An 18,618-nucleotide genomic window follows, 5' to 3' on the forward strand; every position below is an offset into this window, starting at 1 on the left:
CTCAAAAACCCTGGTGTATTTGCTATTAGGGGTCTTATATTGAGTCGATTGTCAATAGATCTGAGATCGTAATTTGAATTATTTAGGTTGATACTTGATAATAATGAAAAAATAGCTAATTATCTCAAAAACAATGAAGCCGGATTGGATTGGAAATCCGAATCAAGGGATTGAATCCGAAATCCGAATCAACGGATTGGATCCGTGAATCCGGATAAAACGGATTGATATGAAATTCGGATTAAATAATTGTAATCCGTAATCCGGATTGGTCAAAATAATGCTCAGCACTAATATATATATTAATTAGATGAATAAAAACAACTGATTAGCGGGACTTTAAGTTTCATGCCCGAAGGCAATCATCAGCCATTATAAATTACCATATATAGCATATATAGTGTGTTAAATAAAATTATTCTGGTCTTATTTTTTTTTTTTTAAATATGTCTACATTTGATAAAAATCAAAGGCAACCAAGTGTATATATATATATATATATACATATATATATATATATATATATATATATATATATATATATATATATATATATATATATATATATATATATATATATATATATATATATATATATATATGTATATATATATGTATATATATATGTATATATATTTTAAAATTTGTGTCATAGAAGAAGACTGACTTAAATAGAGAGACCATGCAGAGAAATAAATCATCAATTATTTTTTTTAATTAAATTTAGATCATCAATTTTTTATTGAATTGTTTTAGTGAACTCTGGGATTTTAGCAAATATTAAGAAGCAATTTACTGGAGAAACTAGGGTATGTAAAAACTTTATTTATTTTAATTTTCAGATAATTTGTTTTTTATATTTTTTTAAATGTATTTTTTTTGTAAATCTTTTCATTATTATTATTTTTTTAATGATAAGATTCGTGATTTGGCTGATCCTTTTGTTAAGGTATCATTTGCAGGTCTTGAGGTATGTTAGAAAGTTTTTATGCATTATTATTTTTGAAAATGCACAAAATTTTTGCAGATAAATAATAAATAATAAATCTAACTTACATAAAATTTTGTTGTTGCTATTATTATTATTATTATGTTATTGTTTTTTTTATGATTATTTTTATTAAAATCATAATTATTTTTATCATATGTAGCAGAAATAACATTATTTTATCTTAACAGAATTATTTTAAATGTGTGTGTGTATATATATATATATATATATATATATATATATATATATATATATATATATATATATATATATATATATATATATATATATATATATATATATATATATATAAAGCTTATATATTTTTTATTAATAGTTACTTTTCAAAAAAGTTTAAAAAGTTATAATAAGAAAAATATAAATACAAATTTATTTTTATACTGAATCAGACACCAAACATATATTAAAAGCAGATGATTTTGACATTAGTTTGGATCCAATCTCAGAAGAAGTTCTGAAACATTTTTTGAATCTTTTTCTTTTTTGTTTATTTTTAAGAGCTCTTTTATATATTGGCTAAACTAAAGGCTTCCTTTTGTGCTGACTTAAGGACTTTATTTTTTGAGATATTCTGTTTTTTATTATTTTAAAAAAACTGTCTATCTGAAAGTATATTTTGATTTGTTTGTTGTTTACCAAAATTTATTTTTCTATTATACTTTCTGTTTTCTAACCTTGCCCACTGTGTTCCTGTAAAAAAATATTGGGCGTCCCTGCCTTTTTGAATTAAACCACCAATTGTTAAATTGCTGGTGATAAAGGAAGAAATTCATGCTGTGCTGCAATAGTTGATAATATTGCAGCATGTTGTTCTGAAGTGTAATTATATATTTTTTAATTATTTGAGTTTAACTTTGAATAAACTCAAAAATATTGAGTATATCTAAAAATAAAATGCTGAAAGTTTTTTTTAAGATTAGAATCCTTAAAGTCTTTGTTTTAAACTTACAAAGTTGTTTACTTTTATTTTTGCATTATGACTATTTTAACATTCTTTTAATGTTAAAACAGGAACAATATTTTAAAGAATAAACATTTTAAAAACAAATTGTCAAAAATTTTCACATTTCCATGATATTAATGAATAATATTAAATTCTACATTGTATTTCATTGGGCCATTTTTTTCTAATTTAAAAATAACTTTTGTATGGAATAAATGAATAATTCATTGAGTTTTTATAAACCCAATAGCAAAACAATAGTTTATAAAATGTCAATTATTTTTATACCTTAAAGTTGAATAAATTTATCAATATCTATAATGCTTATATTGGTATTGTGCAATGAAAGACCTCAGTGCAAAAACGATATAACTCCATTTTTACAAATTGTTCATGAGAATGCAAAAACAGATAAACTTTGAACTTAGGGAATAAGTATCATTTAGTCAAATCCTTAGTTTAATGGCATAAGGAGTACTCTAATCTAAGTTATTTTTATATCAACTGTTAGAGCATCTTATAATTAGTAATATTTAGTTCAAATCTAAAAATCAATCTTAAGTGGAACATTTTTGCACCAAAGTCTTCAATTGTTTTTTTTTCTCTATTACTTTTTTGATTATATATGTGAATTTTATGTTTTTAAATATGTTTTGACATTTATATTACATTTTCAATTGTGAAAAGTGATTTTGATCTATTTTTTATACCACATATTTTCACAAGCATTATGTCTTTACTCAAAAACATTTTTACAAAGACGTTTAGAAAATTTATTTGATGTCTTAAAGACATTTTTTTAAAGATGTATTTTGATCTTAAGCCTTATGATCTAGATATCTTTAAATGTGTTTTTTAGACTTTTCAAAAAACATCTTTTAAATGTTGTTTTGCTTACTGGAATTCTACCTTTACCAACAAATAAATTTCAGAATTTTTTATTTCTTAGTTGCCTTTACCATGTAAAGAAGCCTTATCTGCCCCAATTTTGAAATAAAAAGAAAAACAAAATCAAATGACAAGTTTACGTAATTTCACTTTACGGTTTTATTTTTGAAAGTTTAAAAAAAATTTATAGTTGACTGTCAAAGGTAAGTGTTATACAGTTGCCAAGGTACCAATGACCATTGTTTGGCTTAGTAGCCTTTCTTCAGTTTTTTATTCATTTTTTTTAATTATGTAAGATTAAAGTGGTTTTAATGGGTATTTTACGGGATATGTATTTTCTGGCTTTTTGATGTTTTAAGCATATGTAGTGTGTTACCAGGTACAAGTGGATTTTAAAAAGCATTAACATGCTATCAGGTGCATTAAAAAAAGTTCATAAATTATTATACAAAATAAATTATATTTAACTATTCTAAAACAAATACAAGTTCTCTTCCTACAAGATTAATGCCAAGACCAAAGCCCCATCTTAAAGCAGCAATAGTTGCTGCTTTAAGTTGGTACTATGTTACTTAGGAGCATCATGGGCCATTATAGAATAGTGTCAACTAATAATGTGTGAGTATTATGACTCTAAATATGAAAAAGTAACTATAGTGTTTGCTGTAGTGTAGCAACCACTCATGCAGCCATTATTATAGTGTAGGATTGAGCACTATAATGCAATGCTAAACAGTGGTCACTATAGTGAGGTATTAGTAATTATAGTAGTGAGGTATTAGTAGTTATGTTTTATTTTGTTTATGATTTATATATTTTTGATTATATCTGGAACTGTAGTTTATACATTTAATGCTATTTATTATATACAAGTTTATTATATACATGTTATATTTAGGCAAGAACTTCTGTTAAAAAAAATTGTTATGAGCCAGAATGGAATGAAGAAATTGTTTTCTGTGACTTGGTTAGATTTTTTTCATTTATTCTTTTAGCTTATTTTCAAGTTTATTTGTTTAATTTTATTAAAATTTTTTGCTTTTGTTTTACAATTTAGTTTCCATCGCTATGTCGCAGAATAAAAATTCAGCTTAAAGACCAGTAATTTTATATACTAATTTTTTAAAAACAGTTTATAAATAAACTATGAAATGAAATCTTTTCAAATATTTTTTCTTTTCTTTTTTGATTGTTAAAAAAATTATTAAATTCAATTAAAACAAATTTAAAATAATAAAAAAGTCAGTAAAAAAAAATTATGATTATGAAATTAATGAAATAAGATTTATATTTTTAAAAAATTATTTCAAATTCGGGATACTTAAAATGTTTTCTTTATATTTTTTATAAATTTACAATAATGGCTATTTTAAAATTAAGTTTCTTACTTTTTTAAATTTATTTAAAGAGGATTTAAGTTCTGTATTTTATTATAGAGATTTAACAAAAGAAGAGACTATAGGGACACTATGGATTGATTTGTCTGAAATTTCAAATGATGGATGCAATGGTGACTAATTGATTTTATTTATAATTTTTTTACAATACAGTTTGACAATATGCACAGTGTAAATGTTTCTTAATCATTTCTAAATCATTTTTCCAGTGCATAAATTCAATATTAACACTGGTTTTATGCCAACATTTGGACCATCATGGGTAAATCTTTATGGATCGACTCGTGATTATTGGTTTATTAATCAAAATGATTTTCTTAATGAGGGTTTAGTAAGATTTAATTTTTAGTTTTTAATATTTTTTAGTACAAAAAGAAATGTTTTACTATTTTTTGTTAAACTATCTTTTATTAATATATTTTACAACATAATTATTTTATTGATATATTTTATAATTATTTTATTGATATATTTTATAAAATAATTATTTTATAAGGATAAAAAGGAATTATTCAAAAATTTAGGGAGAAGGTATTGGTTATCGCGGTCGAATTTTACTTTCAATTCAAATGGAGGAAGGAGAATCAGCAATGGATGAAGAAATTAGCAATGTAAATGTTAGGGGAGCTGTTCCTGTGTCTGATGTAAACAAAAATATTATTTATTTTCAAATTTTATTGATTTTTTAATTATATAAATTTTGAATAAAAATAACAGTTATAAATTAAAATTATAATAATTGAATAAATTAGTAAGCGTAAATTTCAAGTTTTTGGCTGACATCTAAATCTCAATTGTTATTTAATAAATCTAAATTAATTAATCTTTTATAAAATTTTATAAAATATTCAAGGTTGTTGGTGGAAAAGAAGAAAAGTTTCAACTGTTCTGTTGCATTCATGAAGCAAGTATGATTGACAGGAAGACTGCAAGCAACCCAATACAATTTGAAATGAATATAGGTATGAGTTAATTTTTTTTTTCTCGTAGCAAAAAAGGGGAACTAATTCTTTTATTGTTAATCATATGCAATGTTTTTTTTACAGGTAATTATGGGAATACATTTGATGGAAAGATGCTATCATCTAAAGAGGATGATGATGGTGAAGATGATGATGATAAGTTTACAAAACCGCTAACCGATCCGATGACAGCAGAAACTTTGGATCGTGAGTATTATAACATGCCCTATCATGAAAACAAGCCATGCATGCATCTGAGATTCCCATGGGAAGACCATCGAAAGCGTCTCTATCTTCAAAATATTTTACATAGATTTGTTCTTGAAATGGTAAATTTTTTTAGTTTTTGGTATTTTAATATATTTAAAAATTTTTATTACACTTTATATCAATGTTTTTTAAGGAAATATATATGTATATATATATATATATATATATATATATATATATATATATATATATATATATATATATATATATATATATATATATATATATATATATATATATATATATATATATATATATATATATATAACTTATCAAATACAAATATTATATTCCAGCAAGTTATATATATTTTTACAAATGCTACACCTAGATATACATTGGTACTAAAATAGTCTACGCTTGTCTTGTTTTTGTTTCATCTGTGTGCGCTAACCTGTCCCAAAAAATAGATAATATTTAAGATTCGCTACCTTTGGATCTTTTAAATCTTTGACAAAGAAATGTTTGGACTCATCTATTCTTATTGTGCTCAACAGTTCAAAGATACATTTAGTCCTGTCATAATTGTATCCAGTTTATTTAAGAGTAGATGTCTGAATTTTATCCTATGCAGAGGTCTCTTAGGAAGCAATGAGTTGGTTGCCATGGCTTGTTTTGTCAGTACAAACTGACAAAACAATATATAATAAGCCATATTTTTCTGACTATTCAATTTTAAACTTTTTATTTCTAATCTTACGTATTTCAGCACATAAATAATAAACATTGTTTTACATCTGTAACTTTTCCTCACACTTTAAGGTGTTGTCACAGTCATGAGGCCATTTCTGCCAATAACTTTATGATCAATAATGGCAGTTTTATGTGTGTTTTTTTTTTCATTCATTTTAGATATTTAAAATTCATCAAAATCAACTGTATTGAACTTATATCTTAAGAATCCTTAAATATAAAATACTTTGTACTGTAACAAAAGCAAAAAAATTTCACATTTTTTACGCACAGATTTTACACATAACTTTCCTCTTAAAAATTTATACTTTAAAAATCCACATAAAACATAAAATATTAAAATTTTTTTTTTTAAAAAGAGCAAAATAAATTAAAGCAAATAAATTTCACAGATTTCACACACTTTCCTCTCATGCAATTGGGTTCATTTTTAGATCATAATCACCTGACCAACAAATATTGACTTTAGACCAAGATCTTCTTTATTTTATATTATAGCTTCACAAATACCAGCTGTCACCATACTCCTCTAGTATTCTTTATGCCTTGAGTATTTCTATTTTCTCCTTTGCTTGCTTTTAGTTTCTTATCTATGTTGCAATTAATAAACTAAATTCTTTTATTCATCTGATCTTTTGTGAATAAAAGATCTTTATACCTTTGTTTCTAGGCATTCACTCTAATATAGACCCTCTACTATACCCTGAAAAATTGCACATAAATATCTATTAATAAGCTTTATATAGATTAACTCTTAATAACACTGCTAATGATGTCATATTGAAATAGTTGTTAGTTTATTTTGCTGCTAAGGTGCTAGGGTGCCAGTACATACAATGATTAATGGTTTTGGTTTGTATCTAAGTAGAAAAGGACATTTAATTTAGCAAATTTTTTTTTTTTAAATTCAACTTTTATATGTAATTGTAGGAAGATTCATTAGAAGATACAGGTGAAAGACTTGCAATTGATGCAGATGATACCTGGGAATACCTTAAAGATGCAGTAAATAAGTTGGTAGAAAACTGCAAGTAAGTTTTAATTCTCATTAAATATATTTATTTTTAGTTTACATTTAGGCATTTAAATTTTGTGGTTTTTTGATTTTGATGAAAAGTTTTCAACATTTTATTCAGTAAAAATTTGTTTATTTTTTATTTTCACTGTGATCAGTTGAAATTTGGATGATTTTAAATTGTTCAAGTAATGCATGCATAAATAGATTTTTGTGTGTGAATGTAGACGTTTACATCTGGTTAGTTTATCCAATGTTGAGTAAAAAGTCTGAGCATCAAAAAAACATTTTGCAATTTTGTATAGAAAATCATCAACTAAATATACCAATTTAAAAACAACTATTAGATGTCCTATCACCATTAGAATCTGTAATAAGTGAATTAAGTAAAAATTCAACAACCTTGTGGAAGGTTTATACCTTAGTTCTTAGATCAGTTACACATTAATATAGTCGAAAGTTGTCAAAATTGTAACACCTAAAGAAAAAGTTAACCAAAGATAACATAAGATTGCTCAAGAATGAAACATTTATGAATTGATTAACACAAATAGTCAACCCTATTATACTTTTAAACATAATTTGACATTTGATTGACAGTTGATTGGACTGTTTGTAATAAACTCTGTTTTTACAAGACAAATTTTTTCCCAACCAAAGCAACTAGTTTTCTAAATTGCAAGACATTGATTTTTTAATTGCAACATATCTCTTTTTTAAAAAATACAGTAACATCAACAAAAGTAAATTTAAATTTGTGTTACACTGTTTCGTACCTAGAATGATGAAAACTCAGTTTAGTGGTTCTGAAGCTGGCTGGTTTTAATGAGTTTCTTGACTCTACTCATAGATTTTTGCTTTTGCCTCCTTGATAGTGGCTATGCAACTCTTTTTGTTATTTCCTAAAGTGTCCCAAACTCTTTGGTAGCTTTCAGAGTGGCTGATTCCATCAATAGCTGTAAAATATCAGAGTATTAACAGTGCCACGGATGGTGTACCTGTTTTTGGTGTGTATTGTCGAAGCCACGTAAGGAACCCTTAGTTACAATTTAAGGTTAATTACCAGGACTGAGGCATCTGCATAGCTTATTGCATGCTCTATCGAGTGAATCTTTAACTTTTTCTTTTTAACTTAAACTATAACCAAAGTAACCAAAAATATTAGACATAAAAAACCATCACTACCATTTAACTATTTCAATATATCTTTCACAAATATCAGTCTCACCTCTTGCAAAATTAATCAGACCTGCTTGCTTTTTGTGAGACTTGATTGAATTTGACTGTTTCTCCTTTGGATCTCAGTATTAATGGCTTTTATTGATCCACCTATTTGTTGAAAAATCGCATTTGAATCCTGAGACCATTTATATGCTTCTGCTTAGCACTTAATCACTCAATCACCCTTTTTTTAATTCTTTATTTTTTGTCTTTATCTGATAATTTCTGATCCAAATTGACCAAGCCCCTTTGCTTTATCCCCCTGCCAATATTGTTATTGCTAGTGACTTTCATGTTCATCACACTGAATCGGCCGAGTGAATAAAAAAAAGCAATTGCTTTTACTCAGTAATTGGTCAGTTTTACGTGAATAAAAACTTCAGCAGTTTTGCTCAAATTTTTATTCACAAAAAGTTAAGCAATTTACTCAGTAATTGCTCAGCTTTACATGAATAAAAACTTGAGCAAAATTGCTAAAGTTTTTATTCACATAAAGCTGATCAATTACTGAGTAAAAGCAATTGTTTTTTTTTATTCACCTGGGCTATTGGTTGGGCTCTTACACCACTAACCCAGCTGGCTCTAAAGCTCATAACTTCTTTATTTCTCAATCTCATACTAAGATAGTTAACTTTGTTACTCATTTTCCATACAACCCTAATTACTAATCTTCACTTGATTTGTGACATGTCTCTCACTCTAGCTGGCGTTCAATTTCTGCTTGTTCTCCTTTAGGTGGTTCCGACCATGCAATGATCTCTATAAATTTTTTCTCTCGTGCTACTTCTTTAGACTCTATAGCTTACTTGCTGACTACTGTAACTGAAAAATTCTATCATACATCAGGTGAGTTAAGGGCTATCAGCGAGGCAAGGGTTATTGCTTTTGGCATATCAAAAGCTTTTCAATAAAGTTTGGCTGGTTTCTCCATAAATTTGCTTTATATACTATATCTGGGAAAAATTTTGAGCTAATCAAATCATTTTTTTTTAACCGCAGTATTAAAGTCAGAAACAATACAACATCATTGACTTTGTATTGTTTCATATCTTTGATAATTTTTCTGACAGCCTTACATTTGAAGTGGCTTTATTTGCTGATGACTTTATTTTAAACTCCTGTCTAGAAAAAAAAAAAAGATCTTTTTTCAAACCTGTTAAAACATGCAGCTGATCTTGAATCTGATCTCACTTCTATAACAGCTTGGGGATTGCAGTGCCTTGTGAATTTTAACTCCAACAAAACTCCTGCAAACAGCTATTGCTATGTTGTCAACATTCTGATATTAATGAATGACAAGCTTCTTACTAAGTCCTCCTCTTTATGCTATCTTGGATTATCATTTACTGCTGACCTATTATGGAAATGATATATACAATCAATTACAAAGTTAGCATCTGCAAAATTTCTCTATCATGCTTGCCATTATCTTGATTACTCCTGATTTTGTTCTCTAATGCTACAAATATCTTATTTGTCTCTTCATCATCAAAAGGTTGCATCTCTTTTTCTTTTCTGCAAATACTATTATGGTCACTTCTTAAATGAGCTATCATCTCTAGTTCCATCTACCAAAACTCATTCTCGTTTGACTTGTCACTCAGCAAAGTCATATTATTTTAATGTATCTGTCCATTCATGCTCTAAAAACTTTTATTCATCTAGTTTTTTTTCCTCAACCTTTAATGCTTTGGAATTCTCTACTATTTATGCTTTCCTGACTCATACAACCTTTAACTTTTTAAGTCTTAAGTTAAACGTTTCTTTGCTTTTTAACTCTATTCTTTGTTTTCTAGTAACTCCCAATATAATAGTGGTTATTTTCAGCTTTGTTGGGAGTGAATCAGTTAAAAAAAAATTGAGACACTATTCCAATTAAAAAAACTTTCCCTTAAGTAGAAATTTATTAGACAAAATAGGAATGAACAGCAAGATAAAATTTTTATTCCTCTCATAAACATGCAGTATTTCACTAAATATTTTGGTTATAAATTAAAAGCAGTTGCTCTTGCTTTGGCACTAGAAATCTTTGAAAGGGTTTGTGTTTCTGATTGTGAAAATATCAGTATTGAGCACAATGACATGAAGAAAGTAGTAAAAGAAATTAAAAATTAAAATGTTTTTGAAAGTCTTAATGCTGCAGCAACAGCTGACTGCAACAATTTCTTCAATTACACATGTTGAAAAGCTGAGCAACATATTTACTACATTGTTTTAAAAAGATTTAAGATTTTAACAAATACAAACACAATTAACTTATTATATCATTTAGTATTATCAGGAAATTTAAGACACATAAATTTGAATCTGAATTTCGAAACTCTCAATCCAATTTTTTTTTTAATTAATCGTTATTGTAAAATAAATTTAAATAATATAATTATTAATGTATATAATTAAAATACTTAAATTTAATAACATAATAATTTAATAATAAGAGTTGTAAAATATGAATATTGAATGCAATCTTATATCTTTAATTTCATATATGTTATCTGAGTTCCTGATATATCTGTATATTTTAAATTTTTTGTGTTTGATATCAGATATTTTTTTTTTAAAATTTTAGATAATTAGAAACTAGTAATTTAGTTAATGTTTGCTAATTAATATTTAATTTTTTAATTTGATTTTAACTAATTAATATTTAATTTTTTAATTTGATTTTAACTTGTTAATATTTAATCTTTAAATTTATTATTTACTAATTAATATTTGATTTTTTTTTTTAATATATAACTTGTTAATATTTAATTTTAACTTATTAATATTTACTAATTAATATTTAATTTTTTAAATTTAATTTTAACTAATTAATATTTAATTTTTAAATTTAATATTTACTAATTAATATTTAATTATTTAATTTAATTTTAACTAATTAATATTTACTAATTAATATTTAATTTTTTAGTTTAATTTTAACTAAATAATATTTAATTTTTAAATTTAATTTTAACAATTTAATATTTAATAATTAATATTTAATTTTTTAAGCTTTACTTAAAAAGTTTTCTTTTTTTTAGACTTGATAGATTGAAATAGAGTAATTTACTACACTTCAATTTATTTCTTTGCACAATGGTTTTGTATGCCAAATTTTGATGTTTTTTTATTTATTTTTTATTTATAGCAAGCTATTAACACAACTTGGTGGAAAGATAACTGGTGCAAAACTTGGAAAAATGAAACTAGATAAGGAAAGATTGAATCTATGCATTTCTGAAACAGTATATACTACTTCTAGTTATTTTATTGATGTAATATATTTTACTTGAGGTAGAAATGCAAATATTTTAGTATTATCAGTAAATTGGAGACATAAATTTGAATCTGAATTAAACATGATACATGGATGTTTATGGAGGGAGAGGGAGGGGGGGGGGGAAGGGGAGGGGGTGCCTGTCTTTTTACACTTTTATTTTTATACTCTGCATGAAACATTTTTAATAATGAAAATAAATGAGTGTTTGATAAAATGTTGTTTTTTTCTATCTTTAGAAACAAGTTATTGATGAATGTAAACAAATTTTGGATAATTTAAAAGACAATCGTCGCATCAATTCAAATTACAGATATGTGCTGTCATTCATTGATCGATACAAAAAACTTATGAAAGAAGTGAATTTTTTTTTCTTATCTTCATTTTTTTTATTTGTATAGTGGTTAATTCAAAAGTTGGTAAAAGAAATTGTTATAGTTTTTCTCCTTGAATTTAAACTTTATCACAAACTAAGAATCAATATAACTCTTATAAGTATCATGGCCTTCTAGAAATACAGGCCTTGACATCGCAACAAATTATCTTTTGACTGGAGGCCGATTCTATATGGATAGATTTACATGGAATGAAATATTTTTGTTTTGCGATGGTTATAATCAACAGCAATTGGTCTAAACACAAATTTTAAGCAACTGTGTAGCGTTATTTATTCTGCAACAAAAAAATGGCAGTTTAAGGTTAATCTTTTTGTAAAGTGCAACATATTTATCTAACAAAACGTTATCAATTATGCCTTGAAAATGTTCTGTTTCATGCTGTAATAGTGGTCATGCGTCATCAACTAAAAAGGTGTCCGCTTATCAATCTCCTTGTGATGAATTTTGAAAAAGAAAAGTGGATAAAAGCTATCCCAAGAAAAAATCTGCTTGTAAATAAGTACATTGTGGTGTGCCAACTTCATTGGCCTATAGATTGGAAATCTTTTATATTTTGCAATATAGATTGCAAATTTTTTATATTTTATTGTGGAAAAGAACATCCTACAGAACCACTAACTTTCTTTTCTAACATACCAGCTAGCTGTCTTAGTTTTCCTTTTTCTAAACCCAGAACAACTAAATTGTCATCGTCCAGTTTAAGAAATACAACATCAGATGAACTAGATAGCTTTAGAGAACATGATTTTTTTCAATTTGATTGCATAAAAGAGAGACTCTTGCGTAGTAATGATCTTATTGTATACAACATAAATGGTAATAATGATGTTGTTTACATTCAGTCAAAAGAATTTGGATGTGGTATTCCAAAGTTTTTAGTTAATATAATTACGCAAGCATTTGAATATTTTGCTATATCCAGGTCTCTGTACAGCCAAATTTCCAATGATTATAAATTACCCAGTATTAGAATTTTGACAAGAATCACTTCAAAAGTTGGATCACAAGATCCAACTTTTGAAGTGATTCTTGTCAAAATTCTAATACTGGGTAATTGTCTGGGTAATTATCTATCTAACAAGTCTGGAATTTTTGAAAAATGTTATGATGAGTATTGAAAATACACAACATAAAATGTATATTGCTGGTTGATGAAGTTTTTATTAAATCCGCATTAACTTTTCATGGAGGTGTATTATTTGGAAATTCTGCTGATCAACCCGGTGTTCTTGCCAAAACCATGTTGGCTATAATGGTAAAATGTTTATTTGGTAGACTAGAGTTTTTAGTAAAAATGATTCTAACTAGTCACTTAGATTCTGATTTTCTTTTTAAACAATGCAAACCAATTATTGAAACAATTAACAATCAACCCAATGCAAAACTGTTGTCAATTATTACTGATGGAAATAGAGTAAATCAAAAGTTTTTTAAAATGATGAATAAAATTGAAGAAAAACCTTGGTGCGGAGATAATGAAAACACATTTTTGTTGTTTGATTATGTTCATGTCATGAAGTCTGTTCATAATAATTGGTTAACTGAAAAAAGCGGAGAATTAGTTTTTGAGTTTGAAGGTGACAAACATGTAGCAAAATGGAGTGATTTATTAAATCTTTGTGAGTTGGAATCTGCTAATCTTTTAAAACTTTGCAAATTGAATGAAATTTCTATCTCTTCAAAACCAATTGAGCAACAGAAAGTAAACAAGTTTTCTGTGATGAAACGGTTGCTGCGCTTAAAAATCATCTATACATTATAAAAAGATGAAGTTATTGGCACCATCAAGTTTATTTCTATATTTGTGAAGTTTTGGAAAATTTGTAATGTGAAAGGTGTTAGAGCAGATATTCATTATAAAGATGAGTACAGTGCAGTTATAAGATCACACACAGACAAAAGCCTGCTATTCTTATTAGATGTGCAGATATGGTTGAAAAAATGAAAAAATCAGGCACAAAACCTATTAGGCAGCATACAAAAGAAACCTCTGAATGTATTTCTCATCTGTGTAGGGGGTTAGTCAACATCGCAAGATATCTTTTGGATTGTGGAAATGATTATGCTATCATGGGGTGGTTCACAACTGATCCATTAGAGAAAACTTTTAACAAGCTTCACCAGGGTTCTGATGGAACCTATTTTATTACTGCTCAATCTGTCATAGAAAAAGTAAGAATCCAACATGCAAAACTTTTTTACAGTTAGAAATGGATAGTTTTTATGATTGTACCAATGGCCATTCCTGTAAAAACTGTTTTCAAAGTTTGAATGAGCAGGAGTGCAAAATTTTTGATAACTTACCAGAACTCAAGGATAAAGTTCAAGCAGAACCATTACTTTCAATTATATATATTGCTGGTTATGTTCAAAGAAAAAATGGCTATGATTATACTGATACACAATTTTATTATAAAAAATGTGATGCCTACATTGATAACTTGAATAGAGGAGATCTTGTTATTCCTTTTGACAATATTGTTCAATGGTGCATATTTTGTTTGGTTTTATCTAAGCAATTATCAGATAAACCTTGTCGACCATTTTTGATTAAGCAATTCTTATATGTATCAAACAAGTTTCAATTTGGTATTTATGACCGACATTGCCGCACTTTAGCAAATACATGTCTAAAAAATCTCCAAAGAGTCCAGGCAAAAGGTTTTAAAACTGTTGTGAAAATGAGTTTTTATTTAAATTTTATTATATTATATAAGAAGTATATTATAGTTTATTAACTTTGTTTTTGCTTTTAAGACAGTTCTTATATATTGTTATTATTATAGTTTTTTGCTCTCCTTGTTTGCATCCACATTACTTACTAGCGCTTTGCTTGGCCTCCAGTCAATAAAAATTTTGGCACATTATCAAGGCCTGTATTTCTTGAAGGCCATGATAAATATACATAAACGCATATCATAAGAAACTCTGATAACTCAGATTAATTGCAAATTATTCAATGTCAATTTAGTTTGAGTTTAAAAAAAAAATTTAAATTTGTTGCCTTTTTTAAGTTAGTTAGAGTTAGTTATAGTCAGCATTATAAATTTTTAACAGCAAAAATTACCTGCTGCCGCTCATAAAAACTTAATTAGTATTTATAGTTTCTAATATATTTTAAATTGTTTGCAGCCTCAAGACGTTTTCCCAGACATTATTATTTGGCTATTGTCTGGCAATAAAAGAATATGTTATACACGTATTCCAGCACATAAAGTTATGTACTCGCGCACTGAACATGAAAGTGGGGTTGATGCTGGAAAAGTTCAAACTTATCTGCTAACTGTAAGTAATTTTTTTAATAAATTTTTTTGTTGTAGATCTGTTTGGTAATATTTTTACTACTTATTTAAGCTTCCAGGAAAAAGTGGTCTTGGTGAGAATGGATGGGCAATAAAGTGTAAATTAACTTGTTTAGTGTGGCTTGGAATATTAAAAACAAAAAAAGATATGTTATTATATGCTCCTGAAGGTTTCGAAATTGTATGTACATTTGTGACTGTTTATTATGTTAATAATTAAGTTTTTTTTTTTAATAAATTGTTAAAAATTGTTTTTAAAAAGTATCCAGTTTTGAAAGTCACAAAATCAATGTTTATTCTTGGTCTTTGATGTCCAAAAGCTCAAAAAATGTTCAGAGAAAAGTGCACTACTTTTCTCTGAACATTTCTGAACATTGAGAAAAAAATAAGAACATTTATTGGAAGAAAATCAATTATTATAGTATAATAAAGACTGCATGTTTAATCATTTTCAAACCTACAAAGGACTCAAAAAAGAACCTAACTATAGTAGGTTTAAATACCATATATTTTTCTCAATTTGGTTTGTAAGTCTATCAACATTATTGAAACCTGGACACCAAATATCAAGAACAAGTAGTGTCTTAAAGCTACACTTTTTTGGGGGGACTTTTTGGGACTGGGAATTTTTGTTTTGTTTAAATGTAAACATAGTTTACATTTAATTGTTAATTATTTAAAAAGTTGTTTAATAATTAAATATAATTGCAACATTAGGTAAACTTTTTTTGTCTCTATTAGCAATCAATTATTAAAAACTATTATTAATTAAATCACCAAAACCCACTTAACCACCACTTTTTTTATTAATTATCAAGCCAAAGAACTTAACCAAAACAACAGCTCCTCCTCCATTAGAAATTCATTATACTGTTTTTCAAAAGTTTTCATTGCGTGCTCACATGTATCAAGCAAGAGGATTGATAGGAAGTGATGACTCTGGTCTTTCAGGTAATTATTGTTTGTTATAATTTTGTTTATGGTTTTATTATAAGTGTTTATGGTTTTCATTCTCTTTTGCTTTTTGATTTTTTATTGTTTTTAATAAAAAAATAACTTAATTTTAATTTTTAATGTCTTTAATATTTTGATTAAAAATTGAAAACCAACTAATATTTCAATTAAAAAACATAATCAAAATGATGTCATTGCAAGGTAGTATAAATTAAATTATTTAATTTTACAAAAAAATAGTTACTAATAGTCATTACCAACTTACAATAGTCACAATTTAAATATTTTTACTAGATTTTGAGCATAGCAAACATTGTGTCACATATTTTTCTAATATAGTTGTTTAGAAGCAACAGAATTTTATGATTTCATTAATGTAACATACACTATATGTGCAATTGTGTTGTTATACTCCCGAGTAGCTACTCAGTAGTTTTGATTTATTATGGCATAGTATGTTGAGTAAAGAGTTACCATTAGATCGTTTTAATTCTTTACCCGGTAGTTTTGATTTGTTATGAAATAGTATATTAAATAAAGAATAACCATTAGATTGTTTTAATGCACACTCGATGATATTTTTGTCTAAGTATGGTGCTCAATTTGAGATAAAAATGGCTCGTGAAATACTTATGATTTCTTGCAATATCTAGATATTGATTGTAGGTATGGCTTTTGCTTTATTTAAATCTTTTTAGAAGGGTTCTAATATATTTATGTTTTAACTGGTAAAAATTAGATAATAAACAAATGATATGTCAAAATACATCACTAGACCTCACACTAGTCAAATCTAGACCATTTAAAAAGTTTATCTTAAGATTAAAAATGATAGATTTTAAATTTCAATAAAAAATGTTTCTTTCTTCAGAAAATATGAACGATTGAAGTAATACTACAAAAAATAAAAACTTTATATAGTTGACATCTTACATTAAAATATAGTGTTATATCAAGATCATGATCAAAGAAATGTTGTGCAACATTATATGGCATAGATCATTATATGGAATACTATAATATGTCATATAATGATATAGATTATGATATAATATAGCATAATCTACATTACAATATTATATTTATGCTATAATATATAATAATCTGGAATGTTAAATGATTTATATATATATATATATATATATATATATATATATATATATATATATATATATATATATATATATATATGTATAAATGTATATATGCATATATGTATATATATACCTCGTTTGGATGTTTTATGGTAAGACCTTTGTATCAAATTTTTTTTGCCATCCTTATGCTGACCTCTAAAAGATTGAGGTTGTTAAATTATTGGCAACCTCAATTTTCCTAATTCCGAGGGTTGTATCTATTTATATATATATATATATATATATATATATATATATATATATATATATATATATACATATATATATATATATATATATATATATATATATATATATATATATATATATATATATATATATATATATATATATATATATATAGATCCATATATATATAGATCCATATATATATATATATATAGATCCATGTGTGCTACCCTTCAACATTACTTAATTTAATTTTTTTTCTATACTTATTCTCACAATGACTAATATTAAAGAAAAATTATACACCCTTTTTGTATATTTTTTATATCCATTTCTAACTGTGAAGAAAATTTTGCATGTTGGATTCTTACTTTTTCTATGACAGATTGAGCAGTAATATATATATATATATATATATATATATATATATATATATATATATATATATATATATATATATATATATATATATATATATATATATATATGTATATATATATATATATATATATATATATATATATATATATATATATATATATATATATATATATATATATATATATTAACCCTCGGAATTAGGAAAATTGAGTCAGCAATAATTTCCCAACCTTAATCTTTGAAAGGTTGGCATCAGGTTGGCAAAAAAAATTTGATACGAAGGTCTTACCATAAAACAAGTAACCTAACTGCTGATCTTAAACAATTTTAGGTCAGCAGTTATGTTGGCATCGCCAACTGCCGAACCTAACTCTGAGGGTTGTCTCTCTGTGTATATATATATATACATATATATATATATATATATATATATAAATATATATATATATATATATGTATATATATATATATATATATATATATATATATATATATATATATATATATATATATATATATATATATATATATATATATATATATATATATATATATTGCAAAAAATAAAACTGTTTAATTTTATAATTTAATGAAA

General features: G+C 25.6%; 1 protein-coding gene across 3 annotated transcripts in view; it reads left to right on the forward strand.

Moving 5' to 3' along the window:
* Window positions 1–18,618, forward strand: part of LOC100205903 (otoferlin) — a 166,983-nt gene that overhangs the window by 60,762 nt on the left and 87,603 nt on the right. For all 3 annotated transcript variants that reach the window (XM_065796220.1, XM_065796219.1, XM_065796221.1), the window contains exons 13-27: window positions 757–809; window positions 920–970; window positions 3,742–3,810; window positions 3,901–3,944; window positions 4,280–4,353; window positions 4,450–4,571; window positions 4,765–4,884; window positions 5,094–5,202; window positions 5,287–5,531; window positions 7,096–7,196; window positions 11,535–11,631; window positions 11,903–12,022; window positions 15,194–15,346; window positions 15,416–15,544; window positions 16,182–16,314. In XM_065796220.1, coding sequence (XP_065652292.1) covers window positions 757–809; window positions 920–970; window positions 3,742–3,810; window positions 3,901–3,944; window positions 4,280–4,353; window positions 4,450–4,571; window positions 4,765–4,884; window positions 5,094–5,202; window positions 5,287–5,531; window positions 7,096–7,196; window positions 11,535–11,631; window positions 11,903–12,022; window positions 15,194–15,346; window positions 15,416–15,544; window positions 16,182–16,314 — 1,620 coding nt within the window. The remainder of the gene's footprint in view (window positions 1–756; window positions 810–919; window positions 971–3,741; window positions 3,811–3,900; window positions 3,945–4,279; window positions 4,354–4,449; window positions 4,572–4,764; window positions 4,885–5,093; window positions 5,203–5,286; window positions 5,532–7,095; window positions 7,197–11,534; window positions 11,632–11,902; window positions 12,023–15,193; window positions 15,347–15,415; window positions 15,545–16,181; window positions 16,315–18,618) is intronic.

This window comes from Hydra vulgaris, chromosome 04 (genome assembly GCF_038396675.1).
Source record: "Hydra vulgaris chromosome 04, alternate assembly HydraT2T_AEP".
Classification (NCBI taxonomy): Eukaryota; Metazoa; Cnidaria; class Hydrozoa; order Anthoathecata; family Hydridae; genus Hydra; species Hydra vulgaris.